This window comes from Syngnathus scovelli, chromosome 16, assembly GCF_024217435.2.
Source record: "Syngnathus scovelli strain Florida chromosome 16, RoL_Ssco_1.2, whole genome shotgun sequence".
Classification (NCBI taxonomy): domain Eukaryota; kingdom Metazoa; phylum Chordata; class Actinopteri; order Syngnathiformes; family Syngnathidae; genus Syngnathus; species Syngnathus scovelli.
In genome coordinates this window covers 9,419,632-9,446,685 of record NC_090862.1, presented here as the reverse complement: position 1 = coordinate 9,446,685, position 27,054 = coordinate 9,419,632, and the positions used below count along the sequence as shown (strand labels likewise).

The following is a 27,054-nucleotide window of genomic DNA, read 5'->3' as shown; positions in this document are numbered from 1 at the left end:
TATAGATGAAGCGGGTCGTAGTTTGCCCATACCTGGGCTAAACCCATCAATACAACCATTGATGCAAATCCCATAGGGTTTTAATTTATCATAGCCATCCATGTGCCAAAGAGCATTTGGGCCTCGACAGCTGTACTGGCGTCTTCTAAGGCGTCGTGCTCTTCTTAATTCCACGCCAACTGGGTCAACCAATTTTATAATTTGTCTTATTGTATCTTGTGAGACAACAAATCCTTTTTGAATCGCACGTAGATGAAGCCAGCGATAACCTTGCATCTGGCCACAAGTCAGGATTTCATGCTGGACAAAAGCCAACACATCTCCCAGGTCGGACTGATTCTTTCTTCGGAACAGACCAAGTCTTTTACAAGTTCTCTTCAGAGTCCGAATACTTATAATAGTCTGAGCATTATGTGCTAAAACTGCAAGTATTTCCTTGTTGCTGAATGCAAGTCTAAAGCATAGCTTGATTAAGTCATCCAAATCCGGCTTTTCAGGCACAGGTTGAGTTGCACCCTCCATCAGTCACTTTATCTGCACAACAAAGTAAAAACAATTACAATTTGTCAAACACAACAGTGGGCATTTTGAAAAAATGACTTTATGACAGTATGCTTATTGTAGAAAGTTGTTTTTAAAAATAATGTTCTCACTTACAATGTCAGGTGTAACTTCACTAAACAAGTCTCATCCAGTGAGTAAATAAAGACGTGCGTGTGTGTATGATTATACTTAAAATGATGTAACCTTGAATTGTGGCACGTAGAATCACTACTCTTAAACAACAGTGTGATCAGTGTATTGAGTTAAATTTAAGGTTCAATGATATTGCAGCCGGCCACATTTATGCCGCGAGTCGCGGTGTTTTACGCTTTGTGACGTTGCCATGACGTGTGACGTGTGTGTGTGTGTGTGTGTGTGTGTGTGTGTGTGTGTGTGTGTGTGTGTACTTGTTTTTATTAGTATGGGGGGTCCGAAGACAGGGAGCCCACCAACAAAGTGGGGCCCTGTGTCGTTGTGGGGTCCAAAATCATGGACCCCACTCGGGAAACCACTCTAAAACAGCTTGAAATGCTCTAACAACATGCCTCACGAATTTTTTTCACTTACCCCTCATGGTCGCAATGTTGAGAATTGTGTGTGTGAAGTGTGTGTGCTCAGTAGCGGCCCCCCGACCATGGCAAGTGGTATTGCAAGTATACACACTACCGGAAGTGTGTGTGATTCAACCAATCAGGGCACCTCGTGATCCGAGTGTTGATTAAGAAAATAAAATGCTATTTCCTGTAGATTTAAACCAGGTAATTATTATTTTAGTAACCATAGCAGCTAAAATAATACTGTAAACATAAAATTCCTGCATTACAATTGCAATTTATCTACGTTATTTAATATTCATTACACTTGCTTTATAAAAATACGCTCATTCTATTAGGCTTATTTTAAAAACTGTCTCGTGCATTTTTCATGTTCTAAACATAAAAATAAAGGTATAAATAAATAGTAATTTATTCTTTACCATCAGTTTACATATTAGTTAAATCAGCATCTCGTGCATTTTTCATGTTCTAAACATAAAAATAAAGGTATAAATAAATAGTAATTTATTCTTTACCATCAGTTTACATATTAGTTAAATCAGCAGGTATTGCATGTGTTAGCTTCATGCGGCTAAAACCACCAGCTTAACGTCACTTCGCCACGTGTGACGCCGCCAGACTGAGACTGCTCCGCGACGAAGACACGCTGCTCATAACGAAACACAACATACACGGTGAGTAAATCAACTGCATGTAAATACTAAGTACAAGAAACTGATGTAGAAATGCTTTTTGTCCAGACCCCGAGGGGTTTATATGCAATGATTATGGCTTCGGATTCGGTATATTGTCACTCGGATGGCGTAACGTTTTCCCCTCAGACAGTCCGGCTTTTTAACTTGTTATTCATCTTAGCTTGCAGTGGTTTTAAAAACAATGGTGTAAAAGAGAACGACAGAATGTATAATTGATCCGTGTTATATTCAGGATGATTTCGATGTGCTAATGTTTCATAATTGCTAAGCCCAGAACCGGACTCTGGCCGTAATTGCCGAAACCACTTCAAAACTCGTCAAACACGTGTGTGCTCAGTGTTATGATATATCTGCATGTCTTCTGTATTTCTCGGTGGTTTTCTATCATGTAAGAATGCTTTCTTTAAATAACACAAGCATTCTGACGCAAATAAAACTATCCGGAAACTAGCTTATTGGCTAATTAGCTACCGCTAATCAGGATGCTACGTTCACTTTTCAAACACAAACATAATAAAAACGAGTTGGTAGCTCCTGAAAAGTATAACGAGTTATACTGGTAAAACTATTGAAATAACTTTTCTTTGGATGCAGCACCTGGTTGGAACTGTGACTAGTTAAAAGTAACAAAGCTCAGCTTCAAACCGACAAACATTTTCATTAATATATCAGTATTTTCTGAAAAATATTCTTTCTTTAATCACTCTTGTTCTGTTAGTTCTCAGGCCAGGCTTATTCCTTCAGTCTTTATACAGTGGATGATTACAAATCTTTTAAAATTAATATAGAGTGCTTGTTAAAGTTCTCTCTGCCATGTTTTGAATTATTTTTTAGAGCCAGAAATGTCCAAAAGGAAAGCAAGAAAAAAGCCTGCTGATGAAGCAGCCTTTTACATTTAATCCTCAAAGGACAAACCTGAACTAGTGGAAAGATTTATTGATGATCAAAAAGGTAATAAACTCCTTTTTAGACCATTTATCCATTAAGTATATATTTATTTATTTTATAAAACAACACAAAAAACAATCAAATTCAGATTGGTTGTTGTATTTCTGTTTCTAAGCGAGAACTTAGTATTAAAATTGTAAGATAACACCACAATTATTTGGTTAAAGGTGTATCTTAAAGAAATATTTTCTCATAACCAATGGTTTTATATAAAATGTCCTTGCAGGAAGAGGCGTGTTTGCTACCCAGCACTTTGAACAAGGAGAGTTCATCTTATAATACAGGGGTCAACTTCTGTCAGTAGAAAAATGCCAAACAAGCAAGTACTCTGAAAAGGAGAGTACATTTCTCTTTGACTTTGAATGGCAGAATCATTACTGGTGGTATGTATATCCAAATATTTTCTATACAATAATTATGAACTCTAGAAAGAGACTGGAATAAAATACCCTAAATTAGTGAGTCACTCAGAAGCAATATTTCAATAACACATCAGGATTGTGGCATTAACAATTTTTTTTATTTAGTGCTATGACGTTCAAAAAGACATTGTTTCCCTCTCAACTTTTCTGTTGAAATGTTGCAAGTTTTTATTTCTGTAAGCCAACTTTTATTTTACTAAAAAACTAGTTATATGATACAAAATGTTTGATTTCTGTTTTTTCTTTCCTAGTATTGATGCATCAACAGAGGATGGCTCTCTTGGAAGATTAGTGAATGACAACCACAAGTCTCCAAACTGCACCATGAAAAAAATAGTAAATGACGAGCCCCATTTGTGCCTTTTTGCCATCAAAAACATAGAAATGGGAACTGAAATCAATTACAACTATGGTGATTCTAAATGGCCATGGCGTGAAAAAGTAAGTCAGTAAGATCAAGTATGCAAGTTGGAATATTAATTTGTTATTAAAAAAAGGAAGATTTTTGTCTCTTTTATTTGAATTACTCTCAGTATGATGTTGGTAAGTTATTTGTGGTTTTGATTCCAGGTGACAGGCTCTCAGGCTCCTGTTGACGGTGCGCTGCCTGAACCAGCCAGAACTTGGCAGGACTCTGGCCCTGATGATAACATCAAACAAGATGCCAGCCAACAGGTAACATTCAGTTAGACTTTGTTGTAAGAAATAAACTTTGTAGACCTTTTCTTGTTCTCTTAGTTTACAGCTTTTAGTTGGAAAGCTGTTCTTTAGTCAGAAGGTACCTTAAACAGCATTCAGCCAACCATTGGATCACATGGTTTTAGTGGTTCTCCTCATAGAGCCCAAACGAACCAGTGGCACACACACCTATAGAAGGATTGTTGAAACATGCGCCCATGGGTGTCCAACCAAGCCAATCATTCACACACACATAACAGATTTCTGATGGCTACTTGTGGGGCCCTCCGTATGGATCTAAAGTTGTCTTGGTTATTCCAACCAAGCCAATCATTCACACACACACAATAACAGATTTCTGATGGCTACTTGTGGGGCTCTCCGTATGGATCGAAAGTTGTCTCATGTTTTTAGATCATATTTTGGTTATGGACATTATGGAGGCTGATTATATTACAGCTATAGTTCCACACATCCTCAACAGCAAAACGACTAAAGTGTCATGCTGAAGGATGCTCCACTACATCCATAAAGATGCTGTTATAGGACCTGATTAGACATCAGGTCTGACTGGAACACTTTAGTTAGAAAAGCTTGTTTGGTTTTGGGGACTAACTTCACATGATTTAACTATACAGGTCTTGAGTCTGTCATTTGTGGTGTCTGTATGATGTTGGTAAGTTATTTGTGGTTTTAATTCCAGGTGACAGGCTCTCAGGCTCCTGTTGACGGTGCTCTGCCTGAACCAGCCAGAACTTGGCAGGACTCTGACCCTGATGATAACATCAAACAAGATGCCAGCCAACAGGTAACATTCAGTTAGACTTTGTTGTAAGAAATCAACTTTGTAGACCTTTTCCTGTTCTCTTAGTTTACAGCTTTTAGTTGGAAAGCTGTTCTTTAGTCAGAAGGTACCTTAAACAGCATTCAGCCAACCATTGGATCACACGGTTTTAGTGATTCTCCTCATAGAGCCCAAACGAACCAGTGGCACACACACCTATAGAAGGATTGTTAAAACATGCGCCCATGGGTGTCCAACCAAGCCAATCATTCACACACACACAACAGATTTCTGATGGCTACTTGTGGGGCCCTCCGTATGGATCTAAAGTTGTCTTGGTTATTCCAACCAAGCCAATCATTCACACACACACAATAACAGATTTCTGATGGCTACTTGTGGGGCCCTCCGTATGGATCGAAAGTTGTCTCATGTTTTTAGATCATATTTTGGTTATGGACATTATGGAGGCTGATTATATTACAGCTATAGTTCCACACGTCCTCAACAGCAAAACGGCTAAAGTGTCATGCTGAAGGATGCTCCACTACATCCATAAAGATGCTGTTATAGGACCTGATTAGACATCAGGTCTGACTGGAACACTTTAGTTAGAAAAGCTTGTTTGGTTTTGGGGACTAACTTCACATGATTTAACTATACAGGTCTTGAGTCTGTCATTTGTGGTGTCTGTATGATGTTGGTAAGTTATTTGTGGTTTTAATTCCAGGTGACAGGCTCTCAGGCTCCTGTTGACGGTGCGCTGCCTGAACCAGCCAGAACTTGGCAGGACTCTGACCCTGATGATAACATCAAACAAGATGCCAGCCAACAGGTAACATTCAGTTAGACTTTGTTGTAAGAAATAAACTTTGTAGACCTTTTCTTGTTCTCTTAGTTTACAGCTTTTAGTTGGAAAGCTGTTCTTTAGTCAGAAGGTACCTTAAACAGCATTCAGCCAACCATTGGATCACACGGTTTTAGTGGTTCTCCTCATAGAGCCCAAACGAACCAGTGGCACACGCACCTATAGAAGGATTGTTGAAACATGCGCCCATGGGTGTCCAACCAAGCCAATCATTCACACACACATAACAGATTTCTGATGGCTACTTGTGGGGCCCTCCGTATGGATCTAAAGTTGTCTTGGTTATTCCAACCAAGCCAATCATTCACACACGCACAATAACAGATTTCTGATGGCTACTTGTGGGGCCCTCCGTATGGATCAAAGGTTGCCTCATGTTTTTAGATCATATTTTGGTTATGGACATTATGGAGGCTGATTATATTACAGCTATAGTTCCACACATCCTCAACAGCTAAACGGCTGAAGTGTCATGCTGAAGGATGCTCCACTACATCCATAAAGATGCTGTTATAGGACCTGATTAGACATCAGGGCTGACTGGAACACTTTAGTTAGAAAAGCTTGTTTGGTTTTGGGGACTAACTTCACATGATTTAACTATACAGGTCTTGAGTATGTCATTTGTGGTGTCTGTATGATGTTGGTAAGTTATTTGTGGTTTTAATTCCAGGTGACAGGCTCTCAGGCTCCTGTTGACGGTGCGCTGCCTGAACCAGCCAGAACTTGGCAGGACTCTGACCCTGATGATAACATCAAACAAGATGCCAGCCAACAGGTAACATTCATTTAGACTTTGTTGTAAGAAATAAACTTTGTAGACCTTTTCTTGTTCTCTTAGTTTACAGCTTTTAGTTGGAAAGCTGTTCTTTAGTCAGAAGGTACCTTAAACAGCATTCAGCCAACCATTGGATCACACGGTTTTAGTGGTTCTCCTCATAGAGCCCAAACGAACCAGTGGCACACACACCTATAGAAGGATTGTTGAAACATGCGCCCATGGGTGTCCAACCAAGCCAATCATTCACACACACATAACAGATTTCTGATGGCTACTTGTGGGGCCCTCCGTATGGATCTAAAGTTGTCTTGGTTATTCCAACCAAGCCAATCATTCACACACACACAACAGATTTCTGATGGCTACTTGTGGGGCCCTCCGTATGGATCTAAAGTTGTCTTGGTTATTCCAACCAAGCCAATCATTCACACACACACTAACAGATTTCTGATGGCTACTTGTGGGGCCCTCCGTATGGATCAAAAGTTGTCTCATGTTTTTAGATCATATTTTGGTTATGGACATTATGGAGGCTGATTATATTACAGCTATAGTTCCACACATCCTCAACAGCAAAACGGCTAAAATGTCATGCTGAAGGATGCTCCACTACATCCATAAAGATGCTGTTATAGGACCTGATTAGACATCAGGTCTGACTGGAACACTTTAGTTAGAAAAGCTTGTTTGGTTTTGGGGACTAACTTCACATGATTTAACTATACAGGTCTTGAGTCTGTCATTTGTGGTGTCTGTATGATGTTGGTAAGTTATTTGTGGTTTTAATTCCAGGTGACAGGCTCTCAGGCTCCTGTTGACGGTGCTCTGCCTGAACCAGCCAGAACTTGGCAGGATTCTGACCCTGATGATAACATCAAACAAGATGCCAGCCAACAGGTAACATTCAGTTAGACTTTGTTGTAAGAAATAAACTTTGTAGACCTTTTCTTGTTCTCTTAGTTTACAGCTTTTAGTTGGAAAGCTGTTCTTTAGTCAGAAAGTACCTTAAACAGCCTTCAGCCAACCATTGGATCACATGGTTTTAGTGGTTCTCCTCATAGAGCCCAAACGAACCAGTGGCACACACACACCTATACAAGGATTGTTGAAACATGCGCCCATGGGTGTCCAACCAAGCCAATCATTCACACACACATAACAGATTTCTGATGGCTACTTGTGGGGCCCTCCGTATGGATCTAAAGTTGTCTTGGTTATTCCAACCAAGCCAATCATTCACACACACACAATAACAGATTTCTGATGGCTACTTGTGGGGCCCTCCGTATGGATCGAAAGTTGTCTCATGTTTTTAGATCATATTTTGGTTATGGACATTATGGAGGCTGATTATATTACAGCTATAGTTCCACACATCCTCAACAGCAAAACGGCTAAAGTGTCATGCTGAAGGATGCTCCACTACATCCATAAAGATGCTGTTATAGGACCTGATTAGACATCAGGGCTGACTGGAACACTTTAGTTAGAAAAGCTTGTTTGGTTTTGGGGACTAACTTCACATGATTTAACTATACAGGTCTCGAGTCTGTCATTTGTGGTGTCTGTATGATGTTGGTAAGTTATTTGTGGTTTTAATTCCAGGTAACAGGCTCTCAGGCTCCTGTTGAGGGTGCGCTGCCTGAACCAGCCAGAACTTGGCAGGACTCTGACCCTGATGATAACATCAAACAAGATGCCAGCCAACAGGTAACATTCAGTTAGACTTTGTTGTAAGAAATAAACTTTGTAGACCTTTTCTTGTTCTCTTAGTTTACAGCTTTTAGTTGGAAAGCTGTTCTTTAGTCAGAAGGTACCTTAAACAGCATTCAGCCAACCATTGGATCACACGGTTTTAGTGGTTCTCCTCATAGAGCCCAAACGAACCAGCGGCACACACACCTATAGAAGGATTGTTGAAACATGCGCCCATGGGTGTCCAACCAAGCCAATCATTCACACACACATAACAGATTTGTGATGGCTACTTGTGGGGCCCTCCGTATGGATCTAAAGTTGTCTTGGTTATTCCAACCAAGCCAATCATTCACACACACACAATAACAGATTTCTGATGGCTACTTGTGGGGCCCTCCGTATGGATCAAAGGTTGCCTCATGTTTTTAGATCATATTTTGGTTATGGACATTATGGAGGCTGATTATATTACAGCTATAGTTCCACACATCCTCAACAGCAAAACGGCTAAAGTGTCATGCTGAAGGATGCTCCACTACATCCATAAAGATGCTGTTATAGGACCTGATTAGACATCAGGGCTGACTGGAACACTTTAGTTAGAAAAGCTTGTTTGGTTTTGGGGACTAACTTCACATGATTTAACTATACAGGTCTCGAGTCTGTCATTTGTGGTGTCTGTATGATGTTGGTAAGTTATTTGTGGTTTTAATTCCAGGTGACAGGCTCTCAGGCTCCTGTTGACGGTGCGCTGCCTGAACCAGCCAGAACTTGGCAGGACTCTGACCCTGATGATAACATCAAACAAGATGCCAGCCAACAGGTAACATTCAGTTAGACTTTGTTGTAAGAAATAAACTTTGTAGACCTTTTCTTGTTCTCTTAGTTTACAGTTTTTAGTTGGAAAGCTGTTCTTTAGTCAGAAGGTACCTTAAACAGCATTCAGCCAACCATTGGATCACACGGTTTTAGTGGTTCTCCTCATAGAGCCCAAACGAACCAGTGGCACACACACCTATACATGGATATTTGAAACATGCGCCCATGGGTGTCCAACCAAGCCAATCATTCACACACACATAACAGATTTCTGATGGCTACTTGTGGGGCCCTCCGCATGGATCGAAAGTTGTCTTGGTTATTCCAACCAAGCCAATCATTCACACACACATAATAACAGATTTCTGATGGCTACTTGTGGGGCCCTCCGTATGGATCTAAAGTTGTCTTGGTTATTCCAACCAAGCCAATCATTCACACACACATAATAACAGATTTCTGATAGCTACTTGTGGGGCCCTCCGTATGGATCGAAGGTTGTCTCATGTTTTTAGATCATATTTTGGTTATGGACATTATGGAGGCTGATTATATTACAGCTATAGTTCCACACATCCTCAACAGTTAAACGGCTAAAGTGTCATGCTCAAGGATGCTCCACTACATCCATAAAGATGCTGTTATAGGACCTGATTAGACATCCAGAACTGACTGGAACACTTTAGTTAGAAAAGCTTGTTTGGTTTTGGGGACTAACTTCACATGATTTAACTATACAGGTCTTGAGTCTGTCATTTGTGGTGTCTGTATGATGTTGGTAAGTTATTTGTGGTTTTAATTCCAGGTGACAGGCTCTCAGGCTCCTGTTGACGGTGCGCTGCCTGAACCAGCCAGAACTTGGCAGGACTCTGACCCTGATGATAACATCAAACAAGATGCCAGCCAACAGGTAACATTCAGTTAGACTTTGTTGTAAGAAATAAACTTTGTAGACCTTTTCTTGTTCTCTTAGTTTACAGCTTTTAGTTGGAAAGCTGTTCTTTAGTCAGAAGGTACCTTAAACAGCATTCAGCCAACCATTGGATCACACGGTTTTAGTGGTTCTCCTCATAGAGCCCAAACGAACCAGTGGCACACACACCTATAGAAGGATTGTTGAAACATGCGCCCATGGGTGTCCAACCAAGCCAATCATTCACACACACATAACAGATTTCTGATGGCTACTTGTGGGGCCCTCCGTATGGATCTAAAGTTGTCTTGGTTATTCCAACCAAGCCAATCATTCACACACGCACAATAACAGATTTCTGATGGCTACTTGTGGGGCCCTCCGTATGGATCGAAGGTTGCCTCATGTTTTTAGATCATATTTTGGTTATGGACATTATGGAGGCTGATTATATTACAGCTATAGTTCCACACATCCTCAACAGCTAAACGGCTAAAGTGTCATGCTGAAGGATGCTCCACTACATCCATAAAGATGCTGTTATAGGACCTGATTAGACATCAGGTCTGACTGGAACACTTTAGTTAGAAAAGCTTGTTTGGTTTTGGGGACTAACTTCACATGATTTAACTATACAGGTCTTGAGTCTGTCATTTGTGGTGTCTGTATGATGTTGGTAAGTTATTTGTGGTTTTAATTCCAGGTGACAGGCTCTCAGGCTCCTGTTGCCTGAACCAGCCAGAACTTGGCAGGACTCTGACCCTGATGATAACATCAAACAAGATGCCAGCCAACAGGTAACATTCAGTTAGACTTTGTTGTAAGAAATAAACTTTGTAGACCTTTTCTTGTTCTCTTAGTTTACAGTTTTTAGTTGGAAAGCTGTTCTTTAGTCAGAAGGTACCTTAAACAGCATTCAGCCAACCATTGGATCACACGGTTTTAGTGGTTCTCCTCATAGAGCCCAAACGAACCAGTGGCACACACACCTATACATGGATATTTGAAACATGCGCCCATGGGTGTCCAACCAAGCCAATCATTCACACACACATAAAAGATTTCTGATGGCTACTTGTGGGGCCCTCCGCATGGATCGAAAGTTGTCTTGGTTATTCCAACCAAGCCAATCATTCACACACACATAATAACAGATTTCTGATGGCTACTTGTGGGGCCCTGCGTATGGATCGAAGGTTGTCTCATGTTTTTAGATCATATTTTGGTTATGGACATTATGGAGGCTGATTATATTACAGCTATAGTTCCACACATCCTCAACAGCAAAACGGCTAAAGTGTCATGCTGAAGGATGCTCCACTACATCCATAAAGATGCTGTTATAGGACCTGATTAGACATCCAGAACTGACTGGAACACTTTAGTTAGAAAAGCTTGTTTGGTTTCGGGGACTAACTTCACATGATTTAACTATACAGGTCTTGAGTCTGTCATTTGTGGTGTCTGTATGATGTTGGTAAGTTATTTGTGGTTTTAATTCCAGGTGACAGGCTCTCAGGCTCCTGTTGATGGTGCGCTGCCTGAACCAGCCAGAACTTGGCAGGACTCTGACCCTGATGATAACATCAAACAAGATGCCAGCCAACAGGTAACATTCAGTGCGACTTTGTTGTAAGAAATAAACTTTGTAGACCTTTTCTTGTTCTCTTAGTTTACAGCTTTTAGTTGGAAAGCTGTTCTTTAGTCAGAAGGTACCTTAAACAGCATTCAGCCAACCATTGGATCACACGGTTTTAGTGGTTCTCCTCATAGAGCCCAAACGAACCAGTGGCACACACACCTATAGATGGATTGTTGAAACATGCGCCCATGGGTGTCCAACCAAGCCAATCATTCACACACACATAACAGATTTCTGATGGCTACTTGTGGGGCCCTCCGTATGGATCTAAGGTTGTCATGGTTATTCCAACCAAGCCAATCATTCACACACACATAACAGATTTCTGAAATATGGTTTCTTGTGGCTTCTTTGTTGTAAATTTTGGAGCCTTTTCCATGTTTTATATGTAAAATTTCCTGTGATATAAGGTTTTGGCATATTTCAGAGGATGTGTACAGCACCGGTCGTCTACCAGTTAAGATATTGGACAGAAATTTTAATTATTTTGAGCAAAGAAATTCTAGTCTTTATATTAATACAGCATATAAGAGTATCTTGCAGAAACTAACAACACATTTCTTTTAATTCCCTCCATAGAGCTATCAATTATCAAAGGAGTTTCTCAAAGTGGACTACTCAGACAGTGATGATACTGACAATGATTCCCAAAAGGACTGCTCTGTACCTCTGCAAATCAATCTGCTCAAAACAAGAGTATAATTAAATTTGACCAAGCATTCTTATACAGGTGCAGTTAATTTTTGTTTTAGAATATTGCTATACTGTGTTTTTTTTCTGTACTTAAAAAATCGTCATTTCAGATGGGCTGATCCCAGAAGTGATAGAAGTGACCTCTTGTACCTCCGCATCTCGTGGCCCAAGTAATGAAAAGTCTGCCAAAAAGGGAGGTGAGTTTAGAGTAATCCTTTTCAATATATAACTTTATCACAGTTGCTTTTAAATTGCCCAATTGTTACTACTGTATCAGTATCTAATTATCCTCACATATGCTGCTTACTAAGATTTAGATGACCCAAGCAAGATATATTAAACACCACTTGACTTTTCTTCTTAGACATGTAAGGTCTAAACTTTTGAACTTTGTCATAAAATGAAAATTGACCCATCCTTTCTCATGTGAGTTACAGGTCATTGCTAACCTTGATTATATGTGAGATGTTTGTTTACATCTATTTTTAAATAGGGGTAATGTATACATGACACATTTACCTCAAAAGAGAGAAAGAAAAATTGCTCTAGATTAACCTATTAGTGAATATGCAAATTCACACATTGTCACACCAAGGCAGATACCATTCTTATACAGCTTGCATTTAATTTTTTACACACTATATATTTCCAAATTTACTTTTATCATCTTTGTTTGTCCATGTGTAGCACGTTATCAAAGCAAATTCCCCATACATGTAAAACACTGTCTGAAAAAAGTTTTTCTCTGATTTTTATTTTTTATTTTCCCTGATTTTGCAACAACTTGTATCTGTTCTTAATGGTTTTGTCAGAGAAATGGTGCATCCCAATGTGCTGCCATGGTGGAGTTTGACTGCCTGTGCAACCTCTGTAGGGTCCAGGAATTGCTTCATCTACCAGCAGTGACATTCTGGTCAAATGCAAAACTGCTTAAAAGTAGTCAAGAAAATGAGAGACCTCTTTCCCCCACCACCAAAACTGGGGGCATTCTAATGTTACCCTTTTGTGCATCTATTTTTAATTTTGTTAATATCAAAACAGCTGACACTGAAGACCACCTAGCAACTTAAATGACCGGATTAATATCTCAGATATTAACTGATTTACTTATGTCTATTGTAGGCTCATCACTGTTGACAAAGATAGTTGACGTTATAAAATATCTCATTTGAATTATATTGTCGGATAATTGTACATAAAGTGAATGTATTCTTTATGCAATTTTGTTCTAATTAAGTTGTAAACTAAAAAGTGCTCTTCCTATGCCCTTAGGTAACGGAAAAGTTGTGAAAAGAAGCTGGACCCCAGAGGAATGTGCTGCAGTAAATAAACATTCAAGGAAGTATATATTGACAAATCAGGTTCCTGGTAAGCTTGACTGCGAGAGATGCATTGCTGCAGAACCACAAGCACCGAGCTGTTAAGTACTTTGTCAAAAAGAGAATAACCACCATGAGGAGAAAATATGAGTGAAACAGCTTCCCTTAACAGAGATAGAAACACATGGCTGGTCCTGTTTCACCATTTGTTCACTATTTGTTTGTGATTTTTTTTATGCTCCACTTCTCCTGTTCGTAAATGTTAGATTAAATAAGTTCCTTTATTCATTGGCTACATTTGTAATGTGTCCATTTAAAATTTTGACTCAAGACAATTATTACTTGTAAATCCTGTGTACTTTATAGTTAGCTAAAATGCAGAATTTAAATATTTTAAAATGTACCAATATGACTGAACAAATTGAAGAATATTAAGACTGTGACCAAGGAAAATGGACCAGAATCTGAATAAAGACTTCAGAATGTATTTTAGAATGCACATTTCAATGTATATCTAGTATATTTAGCCAGATGAAAGTATTAATAACACTAACAAAATTTTTAGGTTTTCTCAAATGATTAAGTCCACACAAATGCATGTTTGGGTTAGATTAGGGTTGGGGTTGAACTTGATAGATCCTCTTTATAAAGGCAGACCTAACAAGTCTTAAATCTTAACAGCAAGCTCCATAACTGGCTAAAAAAATAATGTGTGTATAGGTAGACCTCATAAGGTTGAAATATTAAAAGCGATCCCCATAACTGACTAAAAATCTCATGTGTGTAAAGGTGGACCCCGCAAAGCCGGAATGTTAGAAACAGGCCCCAGATATGACTGAAAAACTGACATGAAAAAAAAAGTTTCAAATTGTGTTTATTGAAAGTGATTTTTAGTAACAAGATTTTTTTTGGGACTTGCCTGATTTTTTTCATAGTTCTTGGACCACTAGAAAGGGTGGACCCCAGAACTCGGTAAACTAAGTTGGGTCCTGCAGAGGGAGGTTAACAAGGATGTGTGTGTGTGTGTGTGTGTGTGTGTGTGTGTGTGTGTGTGTGTGTATAAAATCGTACATTCCGTCATCGGTTTAATGAAACTGTCTACTGAATGTACAAAAATAGGCATAATGCTTCTTTACGTGTAAATGCGGCGCATTTCGTCAAGAGCTATCAATTAGCAACGGAGCTACATGCTACACGGAGCCAGTTATATACGCAACAGTCACCAAAATAAACATAATGCCTTATTTACTCACCCCCTGCTCGGTTTAATAAAACTGACTATTGAATGTACAAAAATACGCATAATGCTTCTTTACGTGTAAATGCGGCGCATCCCGTCAAGAGCTATCAATTAGCAACGGAGCTACATGCTACGCGGAGACAGTTATATACGCAACAGTCACCAAAATGAACACAATGCTTTATTTACTCACCCCCTGCTCCTCCAAGAGTGAAATGATCTCCTCCGGCAATCCTCCGGCACGCAAAAAGTCACTCGTTGACGACATAATGTCCTCTCTGGTCAAAACCACACCACGCTGACTTTCCCTCCGCCAGTCAGAAATTGGGAATTTAAAGTCAGAATTCTGAGAATAAAGTCAGAATTCTGAGTTTAAAGTCAGAAATTGGGAAATCTGACTTTAAAGTGAGAATTCTGACTTTATTCTCAGAATTCTCACTTTAAAGTGGGAATTCTGACTTTAAAGTCAGAATTCTGAGAATAAAGTCAGAATTCTGAGAAAAAAAGTCAGAATCCTGTCACCCCTCGTTTTTTTTTTCTTCACTGGCCATAATCCTCTTCCGTACTCTTCCGTACCCTGGCGTACCTCCACGTACCCCCAGGGGTACGCTTACCCCCATTTGAGAACCACTGCACTAACTGATCGTGGTGGTGCCTTTATGGGCAGTCGGAGAAATCAACGTTAACAAAAAAAAAAAATACATCCAACTGTTGGATTTTTGGTCTACAATTTGGGAAGCGCGCTATCCGCGTCTCACAGCAAAAGCCATAGCCAATCACCTGTTATCCAATTTACTCACCGCATGCTCGTTTTGTTTCTTCAGTTTTAGGAAAGGCTAAGATACCGAAACAAAATTTAGATTTACACAGGTTGGTTAAGTTCAATCACAATTCTTGTTAAAAAAGCTCTGTTTTCAGGAAAGTACAATACAGCGCTGGGCCTTTCGTGCGACCATGCTCAAGAGCAGAAAGTCTCCATTCAGAAAAGCCAACGTTCAAGGTTCTTTGGTCAGCTTATATTCAGTTGCACATGCCAGTGTGGGCCGAGTTTGATGGGTGCTGAGTCAGGGGGTGTGGCAAGTTCACAGGAGAGTTTGATTACATGGGAGTGGATGCTGCTTCGGTGAGAGCTGGTTCCGTGGGGGTGGGTGCTGATTATGGGTGATTCAGTGTGTGTGGGGGCTGTTGTTTTCCATCCCGTCTTTCGGCCTTGGCGATCACCTTTGGCCGGGTTCTTGGTTGTTTTCTTCCTGTCGCTCTTCCTCTGGCACCTCTACCGTTTTTATCTTCAAGTGTCCTTCCTGTAAACCATTCTTGCACATACATCCACTTCGCCCACTGTCGCACACCGCCCATTCATCATTCTTTCAATTTTGTCATTTTGCACGGAATTATGTGAGCTGAACCACCTGAAGGATGTCACGGGCCCCCTGCTGGACCCCCTCCAGTTTGCCTACCGGGCAAACAGGTCGGTGGATGATGCGGTCAACATGGGACTGCACTACATCCTGCAACACCTGGACACCCCAGGAAAGTACGCCAGGATCCTGTTTGTGGACTTCAGCTCGGCGTTCAACACCATCGCTCCTGACATCCTCCAACAGAAGCTCATCCAGCTTGCGGTGCCTGCCTCCACCTGTCAGTGGATCACCAGCTTCCTGACCAACAGGAGACAGCGTGTGAGGCTGGGGAGCATCACATCTGACACCCTGACCACCAACACTGGAGCCCCTCAGGGATGCGTCCTCTCCCCACTGCTCTTCTCCCTCTACACCAACGATTTCTCCGCAAGTGACTCTTCCGTGAAGCTCCTGAAGTATGCAGACGACACCACTCTCATCGGACTGATCCAGAACGGTGATGAGACTGCGTACAGACAGGAGGTGGAGCGGCTGGTCCACTGGTGCAGCCAAAACCACCTGGACCTGAACCGCTAAAGACCGTGGAGATGACAGTGGACTTCAGGCGAGGCCCTTCACCACTTTCACCCCTCACTATCCGCAGTAATACTATTCTCTCATCAGACACCTTCAAGTTCCTGGGAACCACAATCTCTCGGGACCTGAAATGGACCGGCCACATAGACTCTGTCCGGAAGAAGGCCCAGCAGAGGCTGTACTTCCTGAGACAGCTCAAGAAGTTCAACCTGCCACGGGAGCTGCTGAAGACCTTCTACACTGCCATCATCCAGTCTGTCCTCTGCACCTCCATCACTGTCTGGTTTGGATCGGCCTCCAAACAAGACAAGCACAGACTGCAACGGACAATAAGGACTGCAGAAAAGATAATTGGAATCAACCTCCCATCTATCCAAGACTTGTACCTGTCCAGGACCAGGAAACGTGCAAGTAACATCTCAACAGACCCTTTCGCATCCACGTTGCAGCCTGTTTGAACTACTCCCCTCCGGACGCCGTTATAGAGCTCTGTACACAAAAACCAGCAGACACAGAGACAGCTTCTTCCCCCAGGCTGTCGCTCTGATGAACTCACACCACTCTTAGAGTCTCAGAGTCATTACTGTGCAATAACATCCCGCTTGCCACACCTTTTTTGTCTACACTGTTTGTACTATGTGTCCTCTCTGCATCCATTGCAGCCTGGTCATCCTAGAAGAGGGACCCTCCCATCTGTGGTCTCTTCTCAAGGTTTCTCATTTCCCCTAGCTGGAGTTTTGAGTTTTTCCTTGCCCTCTTGGGAGTTTAAGATCAGGGGGTGTTTGAGAATATCTTTCGTTCTTCACATGTCCTGAGTGTTGTTGTTAGTCACCTAAATGTTGAACAGAGGCTGTGATTTACCGAAGTCAAATTCCTTGTTTGGCACGCTCAAACATGGCGAATAAAAAACTCTTGAATCTTGAATCTTTTGGCTGTGACATCATCAATTTATTAATGTTCCCTGACTATGCAAAGTTTGTACTCACCACTTACCATGTTTTTGTTTGTTTGGTCTTTTGATACTTACTCCATGTACTTGCTTACTTCATCATATTCTTAGTTTAATCATGCTTCCAACCCTATCTTTTCTTTGTTAAGCAAAATATTTCCCTCTGTCCAGAACGTTCAGTAGTAATCGAAAACTGGCGTCTAGCATTAGTCAAAACATAAGATATAATCAAGTACTGAACATTTTTAGACGACTTTGGCAGTGTCCGTGATTTACAAAATCCTTCAGGCATGCATTAAACAGTTCCTTAAGGGTCATTAAGCTAATCAGGCAATATATCAAAAAACATTTGTTATTTCAAAGTGCTCAGAAATATATACGTATCAGATCATAAAGTTATAAAAACCTTTGTCATTACCACCTATCAAAAATGTCTAGTTATGTCTTTATTGATTTGGTGTGTAGGTATAATTATATGCTTAAAATATTTCTTTTATTGATTTAATATGTGAATAAACTTGTCTGTTTATGTACTTTATTCAATGAGGTTTGAGCACATCTGTTTTTGTAGCTATGCAGGACTTTTTGTATTTTGACCCCATTCCTTCAATACGACGAAATAAAATGATGTGACTGGCATAAAAACAAATATAAACCACGTAAAAATAAAACTCACCATTACGTTGAATTATTGAGAGCACCAAACTTGTTTCTCAGAAACGAGCCGGTCCCATCTAGGCGTAATCGGAGACAATAACACCCGAAGTGGTTAAGGTTTGTCTTTTAATGCAGGATGCTTGGTCTCCATGTGCCGAAGCAGTTTTGAAGGCTTCATTGCCTCGTTAGCTAGCCTGTCGCCACATATTATGCATCTGTTTTTGTAGCTAGGCAGGACTTTTTGTATTTCGACCCCATTCCTTTACGACCTAGTTAAGAAATCATCAGAAAGATCACTATGACAATTGTGAACACACAGAAAGATAATAAATAAATGGAACATCACTCAAATATTGGTGATACCGTTGAGAGTCTCACACCCTCCCCCACTTAAAAGATGTCATCTTGACCTAACACTCACATCAAGGTAAACAATTTACAGACCGAATAGCATGGAATAGACCGGTAAACCGGTTTGAAGCATTTTTTTTCCCCACATACCCCAACCAATATACATTGCAGTTGTGCATACTCTTGAAAAATTCAGTGTAAGCATTCAGCCACCCAACATTTGCAATAACCAATTATAAGACCTGCATAACATTTGGCATTTGTCCATGTTCATGTTACAACAATGTTTTCCCGGTTCTTACATCTTACGTCAATGAACGTCGAAATACATTGGTGGTTTAGTTCAAATAAACAGCCAACTATGATGTCACAATTCATGTATACAAATATAAGCATTCTTCACCAAGGTCACCAGAAACCCCTAACATCTAAACATTTAGTAGCTACTGTCCTCTCTGTGAAAGTCCGTTGACCCAGCGTATTGTAAGTCAAAATTTGTGGCTTCCGCCTTTCCCTTTTTGAGTACCACCTTCCCTGCTCTGCTGCTCTTGCGTCTTCGGAATCTGGCTCATCGGATATATTACCTGCATCTGCAGTGTACTCAACTTCCCTAACAGATGGAGAAGGGACTAGCTCGACCCATTCCTCCTCAGCTTGTTCAGAACGCTCTTCCTGCACGGAAGCATCTCTCACGATCTGTGGGACAAATTCTACTGTAGTGGGGTCCAGCAAACGCAAGCCGTACAGCTCATGGACAGGCCATGTGGCAGCATCCAATGAGTCCTCATCTGGATCCACCTCACTTTCCACCTGCTGCATCGGTTGAGCCTTTGTTCTCCCATTTTCATCAAAGTGTCTTTTTTTTGTTTTTTTCTCTTCCACCATCTTATTTTCCTGTGGAGTTAGTGGGAGAAAGCCACAGGGCAATGACAAATTCCTGTGTAAGATCCTTGTTCTGCCTGTGCCATTTTCTGGCTCCAACTCGAAAACTGGACTGTCCTCGCCCTTTAGGTGTTTGATGACGTAAATCTTGTCTTCCCCAATATGATTTTTCCCGGAACTCCCTTTTCAACGATATATCTGACTGCTGCCCACATGAAGTGGTGGACCATAGATTTTCCTGTCGTACTGTCTTTTACCTCTACCGGCTGACTTAACTGCATTCCTGGAGGCGATGTTGTAAGCCTCAATCATCCTGCTTCTCCATTTGCCAACATAGTCTTGGTAGGAGCCTGGGCTTCCTTCCTGTTCAATGCCAAATAGAAGGTCCACCGGAAGCCTTAGTAATCTACCAAAAAGTAAGAAGAATGGTGACTAACCCATGGCCTCATTGGCAGTACAGTTGTAGGCATGTACTACTTTGGGAAGGTGTGTTTTCCAGTCCAATTTTTGCTCTTCGGTGAGTGTTCTCAGCATAGAGAGGAGAGTCCTATTGAATCGTTCTGTTTGCCCATTCCCTTGAGGATGATATGGAATTGTGTGAGATCCCTTTACACCGGACAACTCCTTCAGGTGACTTAACAGCTTGTTTTCAAATTCTCTCCCTAAATTGTGGTGGAGCTTTTCTGGGAAACCAAATCTAAGGCAGAAGTCATTGAACAGTCTTTCTGCCACAATCTTTGCTGATTTGTTAGTCATTGCATATGCCTGTGCAAAGCGTCCATGACCACCAGAATATACTCGCAACCACCCTTACATTGTTCCAGATGGAGAAAATCAACTGACACTAGCTGAAAGGGGTGAGTGGTTACGATATTCTGCATCGGTGCACGCGCTTGCCAGTTTGTTTTTATCTTCTTCAGGCACTCGCATACATTCATGACAAAGTGTATGGGGTGGTATATTGAAGGGAGAAGCAATTGTTTTTTTGTTGCAGTTACCCTGAACAATGTCCCATCCTCCCTGATCTTGAGCTTGTCCCACTCTCTGGCCAATGCCTTTACCTCTGCACTCTCAGCTTTCAGCTCATATGCTAACGGTCTCCTTTTTTGCTGCAAGTGACTATACATTTTACCTATTACAGCGTCCTGCCGCTGAGCAGCGCAAATCTCTTCTCTGGTCAATGGCTGAACAGCCCTCAGCTCCTGTTCGCTACTGAAGCACATCTAAGGAAATTGCACTTAACATTGGAGTTTGTTCAGCTTGCTGTGCCAATAGGCCCTGTCGGGTGGCTGTTACAACATCCTGGCTGACAGACTGTGTACAATGACTCATATAGTCCTCAAAGTCAATGGCCATCCTCAATAACCCGTCTGCATCTGCATTTGTTTTGCCAGGTCTATATTTTATGGTAAAATTGAAATCTGCCAATTCTGCTACCCACCGCTGACCAGAGGCATTCAACTTGGCCGTTAACACGTAGGTGACCGGATTATTGCCTGTGTAGACCACAAAAGATGGTGCATGTAACAAGTAATCTTTAAAGCGCTGACAGATGGCCCACTTCAGTGCTAGGAACTCCAATTTACCCGCATGCATGTGGTAATCTTTCTCTGGTGGTGTTAAGGTTCTGGATCCATAGGCGATAACTCTTAATCTTCCATTGCTTCGCTGATCGAGCACGGCTCCCAGCCCCGCTTGAGAGGCATTCGTGTGTAGCACAAACGGATGATTCAAGTCTGGGTAATTTAAGATAGGAGGACTGAACAGTTTGTCAACCAGGTAACACAAAGCCTGATGGTGAGTGTCTGTCCATGTAATCGAGACAGAGGACGACAACTGTCCTCGACTGTGTTTGTTTTTCCCTTTTCCTCTTTCCTTCTGCTGCCTTGAGTTTTGGGGCACATTGGAAGTGGTTGATGGCGCTGCTAGGAGTTCGTACAAAGGTTTGGCAATGCATGAAAAGTCTTCTATATATGACCTGTAGTAGGAGAGAAAGCCCAAAATTTGACTCACCTCGCCCACAGTGCAGGGCTGCCTATCTTTCAGTGCAGTTACAGGAGCAATTTCTGCTGGATCCATACTATGACCTTCTTTCGACACAATCCTGCCCAAAAACCTGACTTTAGGCTTGAAAAGTTCGCATTTCCTAGCGCTTAGTTTGACACCATGCTTCTGGTACCGTTGCAAAACTGCTCTCACGTGTTCAACATGGTCCTGAAAAGACTTACTGTGAACTAAGTTGTCATCAAGGTAGGGTACGCAAATGTCATCTCTCAACCCCCACAGACATTCCTCCATGCTTCTCTGGAATTCGGCCGGGGCAGAGCTAAGGCCAAATGGGATCCGTACCCTCTGGTACAGACCCCAAAGCGTGATGAATGCTGTGTGGCTGACTTTCTTCATCCAAAAACCCTTGGTGATATGCTTTCCCTTGATCAAGCACTGTAAACCATGAACTACCCATCAAGGTATCAAGCATGTCTTGTATCCTGGGAACAGGGTGTCTGTCCAGTACTGACTTGCGATTAAGTTCGCGGTAGTCTACACAGAGTCTAAGCTCTCCCGATTTCTTTCTTGCACACACTATTGGTGAAGAGTACGGTGACTTGGATTTCATGACCAGTTGACCCAGTTGATTAAGTCCTGCAGATAAGCTTTTACTTCCTGGTATAGGGGTTTTGGAACACTAATGTATGTTTTCTGGACTGGGGTATGGTCATGAAGGGAAATATGCATGCGAAGAGTAGGAATGCTGCCAACATCATTTTCATCTCGAGCAAAGGCCTAACACTCTTCGCGGAGCATTTTCCTCACTACCTGTTGCTGTTAGATGGTCTAGCATTAACGGAGGGTCCCAACTTTCACTCGCGTTACTGGGAGAAGATGATGAACTTTTGGAGTCTGCCTCATTTTCATCCATTTTTGGCTTGCTCACAGGCTGTAGGGCTGCTGGGTATATATCCTTGACCCCTTCAACATGTCCCAAATTAATACGTGGATACAGAGTGATATTATGACTCGTGGTATTAGTGATGGGTATCGGGACCGTGGTTGAGTTGCTTCTCTTTACCTTAAACAGTGCTTCTTGTATAAACAATCCTTCAGGCAAACTCTGGTTGGACTCTGGGCAAAACAGCATAGTAATGTCTTCATCAACCTGTATATGCGTGCGACAGCAAACAGTGGTAGTTTCATTTGGACCTAAGACAATTTTACTTCGTCCTGTTTTTACATGAACCTCCTCGTTAACTGCGTGGTGTGTATGCAGCAAATGGATAACAGTCTTAGCGGAGACCATGTCCATGTCAAAAGCATCACTCACAATGTTAGCTGTACAGTCACTCGTTTGAGCCTTGTTTCACGTTTTCATTAATGACTTCCTCTATCACATTGAACCCTATGATAAGGCTCTGAGACACATTGTGGTCGCAAGGACGGGCACTAACAGGCCAGAACTTAAAGCTTCTGTGCTCGTTATTTTAAACTCAACAGGAACCCACCCAATAAAGGGTATTTTAGTCTTGTTGGCGGCCAGTCTATTTAGAGGTTCTGGTCCCAATGCTTCCTCAATCCCTCGAATTGTGGTATGAGGCAAGTGCTCCTTTCTCCATTTATCATTTATCACCGTAGCTTGTACGCCTGTGTAACTGGTACATCATCAAAAGTACACTTGACCATCCTACATCTACCAATTTATTTGACAAGTTTTCTCCCTTGCTTGTTTGGAAAAATATCAAGTTTACCCATGTGTGATGACCACCCTTTTTCTCGCTTCTCACTCAAATGGTGATCCACCCTTCTTACCGCGGTGCAGATGTGTTTGTGTTCCGGCCAGTGTTGAGTCTAACAGGTTTTGGAACAGTACGAGGCAGATGAGCAGCTTGCGCAGGTCTGGAGCAGCGTGTCACCTTGTTCCTCTCGTCGACAATGGTGGCAGTAGCGGGACTCCTGATGAGTTGGCTGCGTCACTGCTGGTCCCATGGCAGTGGCCCTTTGGCGTTTCCCCGTAGTAGACGTGAAGCTCGGCATTCTCTGGATACGTGACCCGCCTGGCCACACTTGAAGCAGTGGGTGCAATTGTCTCCCTCGCCGTTGTCCTGGCAGGTTCTGCAGCCTCTCCTTTGGGTGTTGTATGTTGGTTTCCTGGCGGGCTGGAACTTGCCGGCATTCAAGGAAGTAAGCACCATTTGTTTAATCTCTGCAACTTCCGTTTTTAATTCAGCTACCATGGCATGTACCATGGTGGAGCTGCAGCCATCTTGACTTTCCCCTTCGCTACTGCTGTGACCTGGGATGAAGTTGTGTGCACTCCGCCCTGCCATTCATCCGAAGTTTGCAGCTCATTAATTCTAGGTTGCTTGATGCCCCTCCTCCTTAGCTTGTTTAGCCGCTCGGCTTCAAGGTTAGCTGCCTCATTGAGCCTTTCAATCAGTCTTTCGTCTGTTACCTCCAAATTGTCAAGAAGTGGTTTCATCTGGAATTTAATGTTGTCATTCAGTAGTCCTGTCCCCACTGACCTAAAAAATTTCTTCTTGACCAGGTCTGCATTGTAGTGTTCAGCCGGTTCTCCTTTGGATGCATATAGGAGCCGATCTTTAAGATCAATGGCCCTGAATAGGAAGTCCTGGGGCGATTCTTTGGGCTCCTGGGAAAGGTTGATCAATTTTTGATACAAGTCGGATGTATCATCTTCTCTGTAATGTCCTCTTAGTATTGTTTTTAACTGCGAAAGGGTTATATCAGTCTTCAGTTCAAGCATGTCTCTGAGTTTAAGCCCTGAGCAAATAGCTCTTATAACCGCTTCAATCACCTCTGATTCACTGTGGCCTTTAGGAAGTCCGAGTTCCATTTGATGGAGCAAGTTGGTATAGGACAGCCTTTCGCGCTGCCCGCCTTCACCTATTTGGCCACAGATGCAAAACTCCCTGCGAATAGTCACCTCCGATATTTTGGCAGGTGATGGGCTTTGGCTCACGGCTGGTGATGTGTCCACCATTTTAAGTTTCTCTTGCAATGCTTGTATCTCTATCCGCAGCTACTCGTAGTTGCGCGTCACATCCACTTCCACTTCCAATCCCTTAGACCTTTGTCCGTTGGGGCACCGCTGAGGATTTGACAGTCAGTTTTCTCCATTCCTCTCTGTTCTCCGCTGTTCTCAATAACTCGTATGTTTTTAGGCCTGTCCAATCCTTTATGTTGTCCTCCCATCTCTTTTTCTGTCTCCCTCTCTTTCTGCCTCCGTTCACTGTGCCTTGCAGGATCTCCTTGGCAAGTCCTGTTGATCTTGTGACATGGCCGTACCATTCCAGTTTCCGCCTTTTGACTGTCGTTAGTAGGTCGACGTATGGTCCGATTGCACTCTTTACACGTGATTTTACCTCTTCGTTTGTGATGTGGTCTTTGTAAGATATTCCAAAGAGTCTTCTGTAGCATCGCATTTCCAGTGCCTTGATTCGCTTTTCAGTGTCTGCTGTTAGGGTCCAGGATTCACAAGCATATAGAAAGATTGAGATTACTAGGGAGCGCATTAGTCTGATCTTCGAGCTGGTAGAGATATTTTTGTTGTTCCAGATGGTCTTCAGCTTGGTCATTGCATTTGTAGTTTGGGCAATCCTGGCAAGTATTTCGGGTTTAGATCCTTCATCTGAGACCACAGCACCTAGGTAATTAAAGTTGTTGACTACCTCTAGGGTCTGGTTGTTAATCTTGATGTCTCTGGTGAATCAGTTGGGGTTGTTGGTCATTAGTTTTGTTTTTTCTGCACTTATCTCCATGCCATAGTCTGTGGCTGTCTCTTCTAATCGGTGGATCAGGTCGACTAGTTCTTGTTCGTCGCCGGCAAGACCATCAATATCATCCGCAAAGCGGAGATTGGTGATCTTTCTGCCTCCAATGCTTACTGAGCCTTCATGTTGTTCAAGGGCCTCTGACATTATTCTTTCAAGGAAGATGTTGAAGAGCATGGGGGATAGCAAGCAACCTTGACGCACTCCTATTGTTGTCCTAAACCACTCTCCTATGTTGTTTTGTAGGCATACCGCACTTGTGGCTGTCTTGTATAAGTTCTCAATGACTGCAATTATATTGTCATTGATGTTATAGAGTTTCATGGTTGCCCAAAGCGCTTCATGCCACACGCGGTCGAATGCCTTCTTAAAGTCGATGAATACGTGGTAGAGATCCTGTTGGTGTTGCTGGTACTTTTCGCACAGTATCCGAAGATTGAATATTTGTTCTGTGGTGCTGCGACCTGGTCTGAATCCAGCCTGTTCTTCTGCTATTATCTTTTCAGCTTGGGGCATTAGTCTTCTTAATATAACTTTTAGCATTACCTTACTGGGATGGCTGATGAGGCTGATAGTGCGGTAGTTTTGGCAGAGCTGGACGTTGCCTTTTTTGAGAAGGGTGATAATAAGTGATTGTGTCCATGATGTTGGCCACTCGCCTGTTGTCCAGATTTTGTTGCAGATAAGTAAAAGTGCATCTATGATCGGGTCACCCCCCGCCTTGATCAGTTCCGCTGTGATGTTATCCACGCCTGGTGATTTTCCTGGTTTTAGGGACTGTACTGCTGAAACTATTTCTTCTCGCAGTATAGGGTCCTTGTGATTGTTTGTTGCTGCAGGGGCAGTAAGGACTTTTGGGTTGCCTTTTATTTTATGTGTGTATAGTTCGGAGCAGTATTCTGTCCATCTCTTTCTCACTTGTGCTTCTTCGGTTAAGCAATTCCCTTTGGAGTCTTGTATTATTGTGGTCCTTGATCGCTTTGTGGAGGTGAGGTCTTTGATTGTCTGGAAGGCCTTTTTACTGTTGTTTTTGAGTAGGCTGTCTTCAATATCTTTGCACTGATCTCCAATCCACGCTTCTCTCGCTTGGTTTATTTCTTTTTTAACTCGTAGGTTGGTCTTTCTGTATTGTGTCAGGCCCTCTGTTGTGTTCTTTTTCCATCTCAGCTCTCTGCGTTTATCACATAGCTCCAATATTTCGTCAGTTATCCATGGTTTCTTCTTCGGGCAGTGTTTTCCGATAATGTCGCTAGCTGTTTCAGTGATGGCTGAGGTAAAGGAGTGTGTTAAAGATTCTACATCTACATCTTCATTCAATGCGAGTAGTGGTGCAAATTTTCCTCCGATGTTGGCCTTGAAGGATTCCAAAATGGTAGGATCTTTCAGCTTTTCTAGGTTGAATTTTAGTCTGGTGCCCCCAGCTTTCTGGATCTTTTTCAGACGTAGGGAAAAGGTCATCATTACGAGGCTGTGGTCACTTCCAATATCTGTTCCTGGGAATGTTCTTGTCCTTGCGATGTTTACACTAGATTTGAAGCGTTGTTGGATCATGATATAGTCAATTTGGCTTTGGTAAAGTCCTCCTGGGCTGAGCCAGGTCATTCTTCTTGATTTCTTGTGTGGCCCCAGAGTGTTCATGATTTTAAGTTCATTCAAGCTGGCAAATTCAAGAAGCCGCAGCCCTCTGTCATTTGAGATGTCATTACAGTAGGGTCCACATGTACTTTTCCAGTCGTTGAAGGCATCCTTTCCTATCTTTCCATTCCAGTCACCCTGCACGACTAATATGTCTTTTTTTGGTGTTTCGTCAATTACTTTTTGTATCGTTTCATTTCATGGTCCAGTTGTTCCAACTTCCCAATACCCCTGAAGGTCCGCACATTCCATGTGCC

General features: G+C 42.0%; 1 protein-coding gene and 1 long non-coding RNA gene across 2 annotated transcripts; one reads left to right on the top strand and one right to left on the bottom strand.

The window, feature by feature from the left end:
* Positions 1-58: 58 nt before the first annotated feature.
* Positions 59-14,934, bottom strand: LOC125983496 (uncharacterized). Its single transcript, XR_011088357.1, has 2 exons — positions 14,794-14,934; positions 59-534 (listed from the first exon to the last, which is right to left on the bottom strand). It is a non-coding gene; the product is annotated as an uncharacterized lncRNA (long non-coding RNA).
* On the top strand, positions 904-14,485 carry LOC125983482 (uncharacterized). The gene is made up of 9 exons (XM_068653333.1): positions 904-2,746; positions 2,970-3,126; positions 3,417-3,606; positions 3,736-3,840; positions 4,547-4,651; positions 5,358-5,462; positions 6,169-6,273; positions 7,069-7,173; positions 14,480-14,485. The coding sequence occupies exons 3-9, from the start codon at positions 3,490-3,492 to the stop codon at positions 14,483-14,485; spliced, it is 648 nt and encodes a 215-aa protein (XP_068509434.1). The 5' UTR covers positions 904-2,746; positions 2,970-3,126; positions 3,417-3,489.
* Positions 14,935-27,054: the final 12,120 nt, after the last annotated feature.

Excerpts from the sequence above, each read along its gene's own strand:
- LOC125983482 (XM_068653333.1), top strand. The coding sequence starts at position 3,490 with ATGAAAAAAATAGTAAATGACGAGCCCCATTTGTGCCTTTTTGCCATC. Across the intron at positions 3,607-3,735 it reads AATGGCCATGGCGTGAAAAA|GTGACAGGCTCTCAGGCTCC; the intron begins GTAAGTCAGTAA and ends TTTTGATTCCAG. Across the intron at positions 4,652-5,357 it reads AACAAGATGCCAGCCAACAG|GTGACAGGCTCTCAGGCTCC; the intron begins GTAACATTCAGT and ends TTTTAATTCCAG.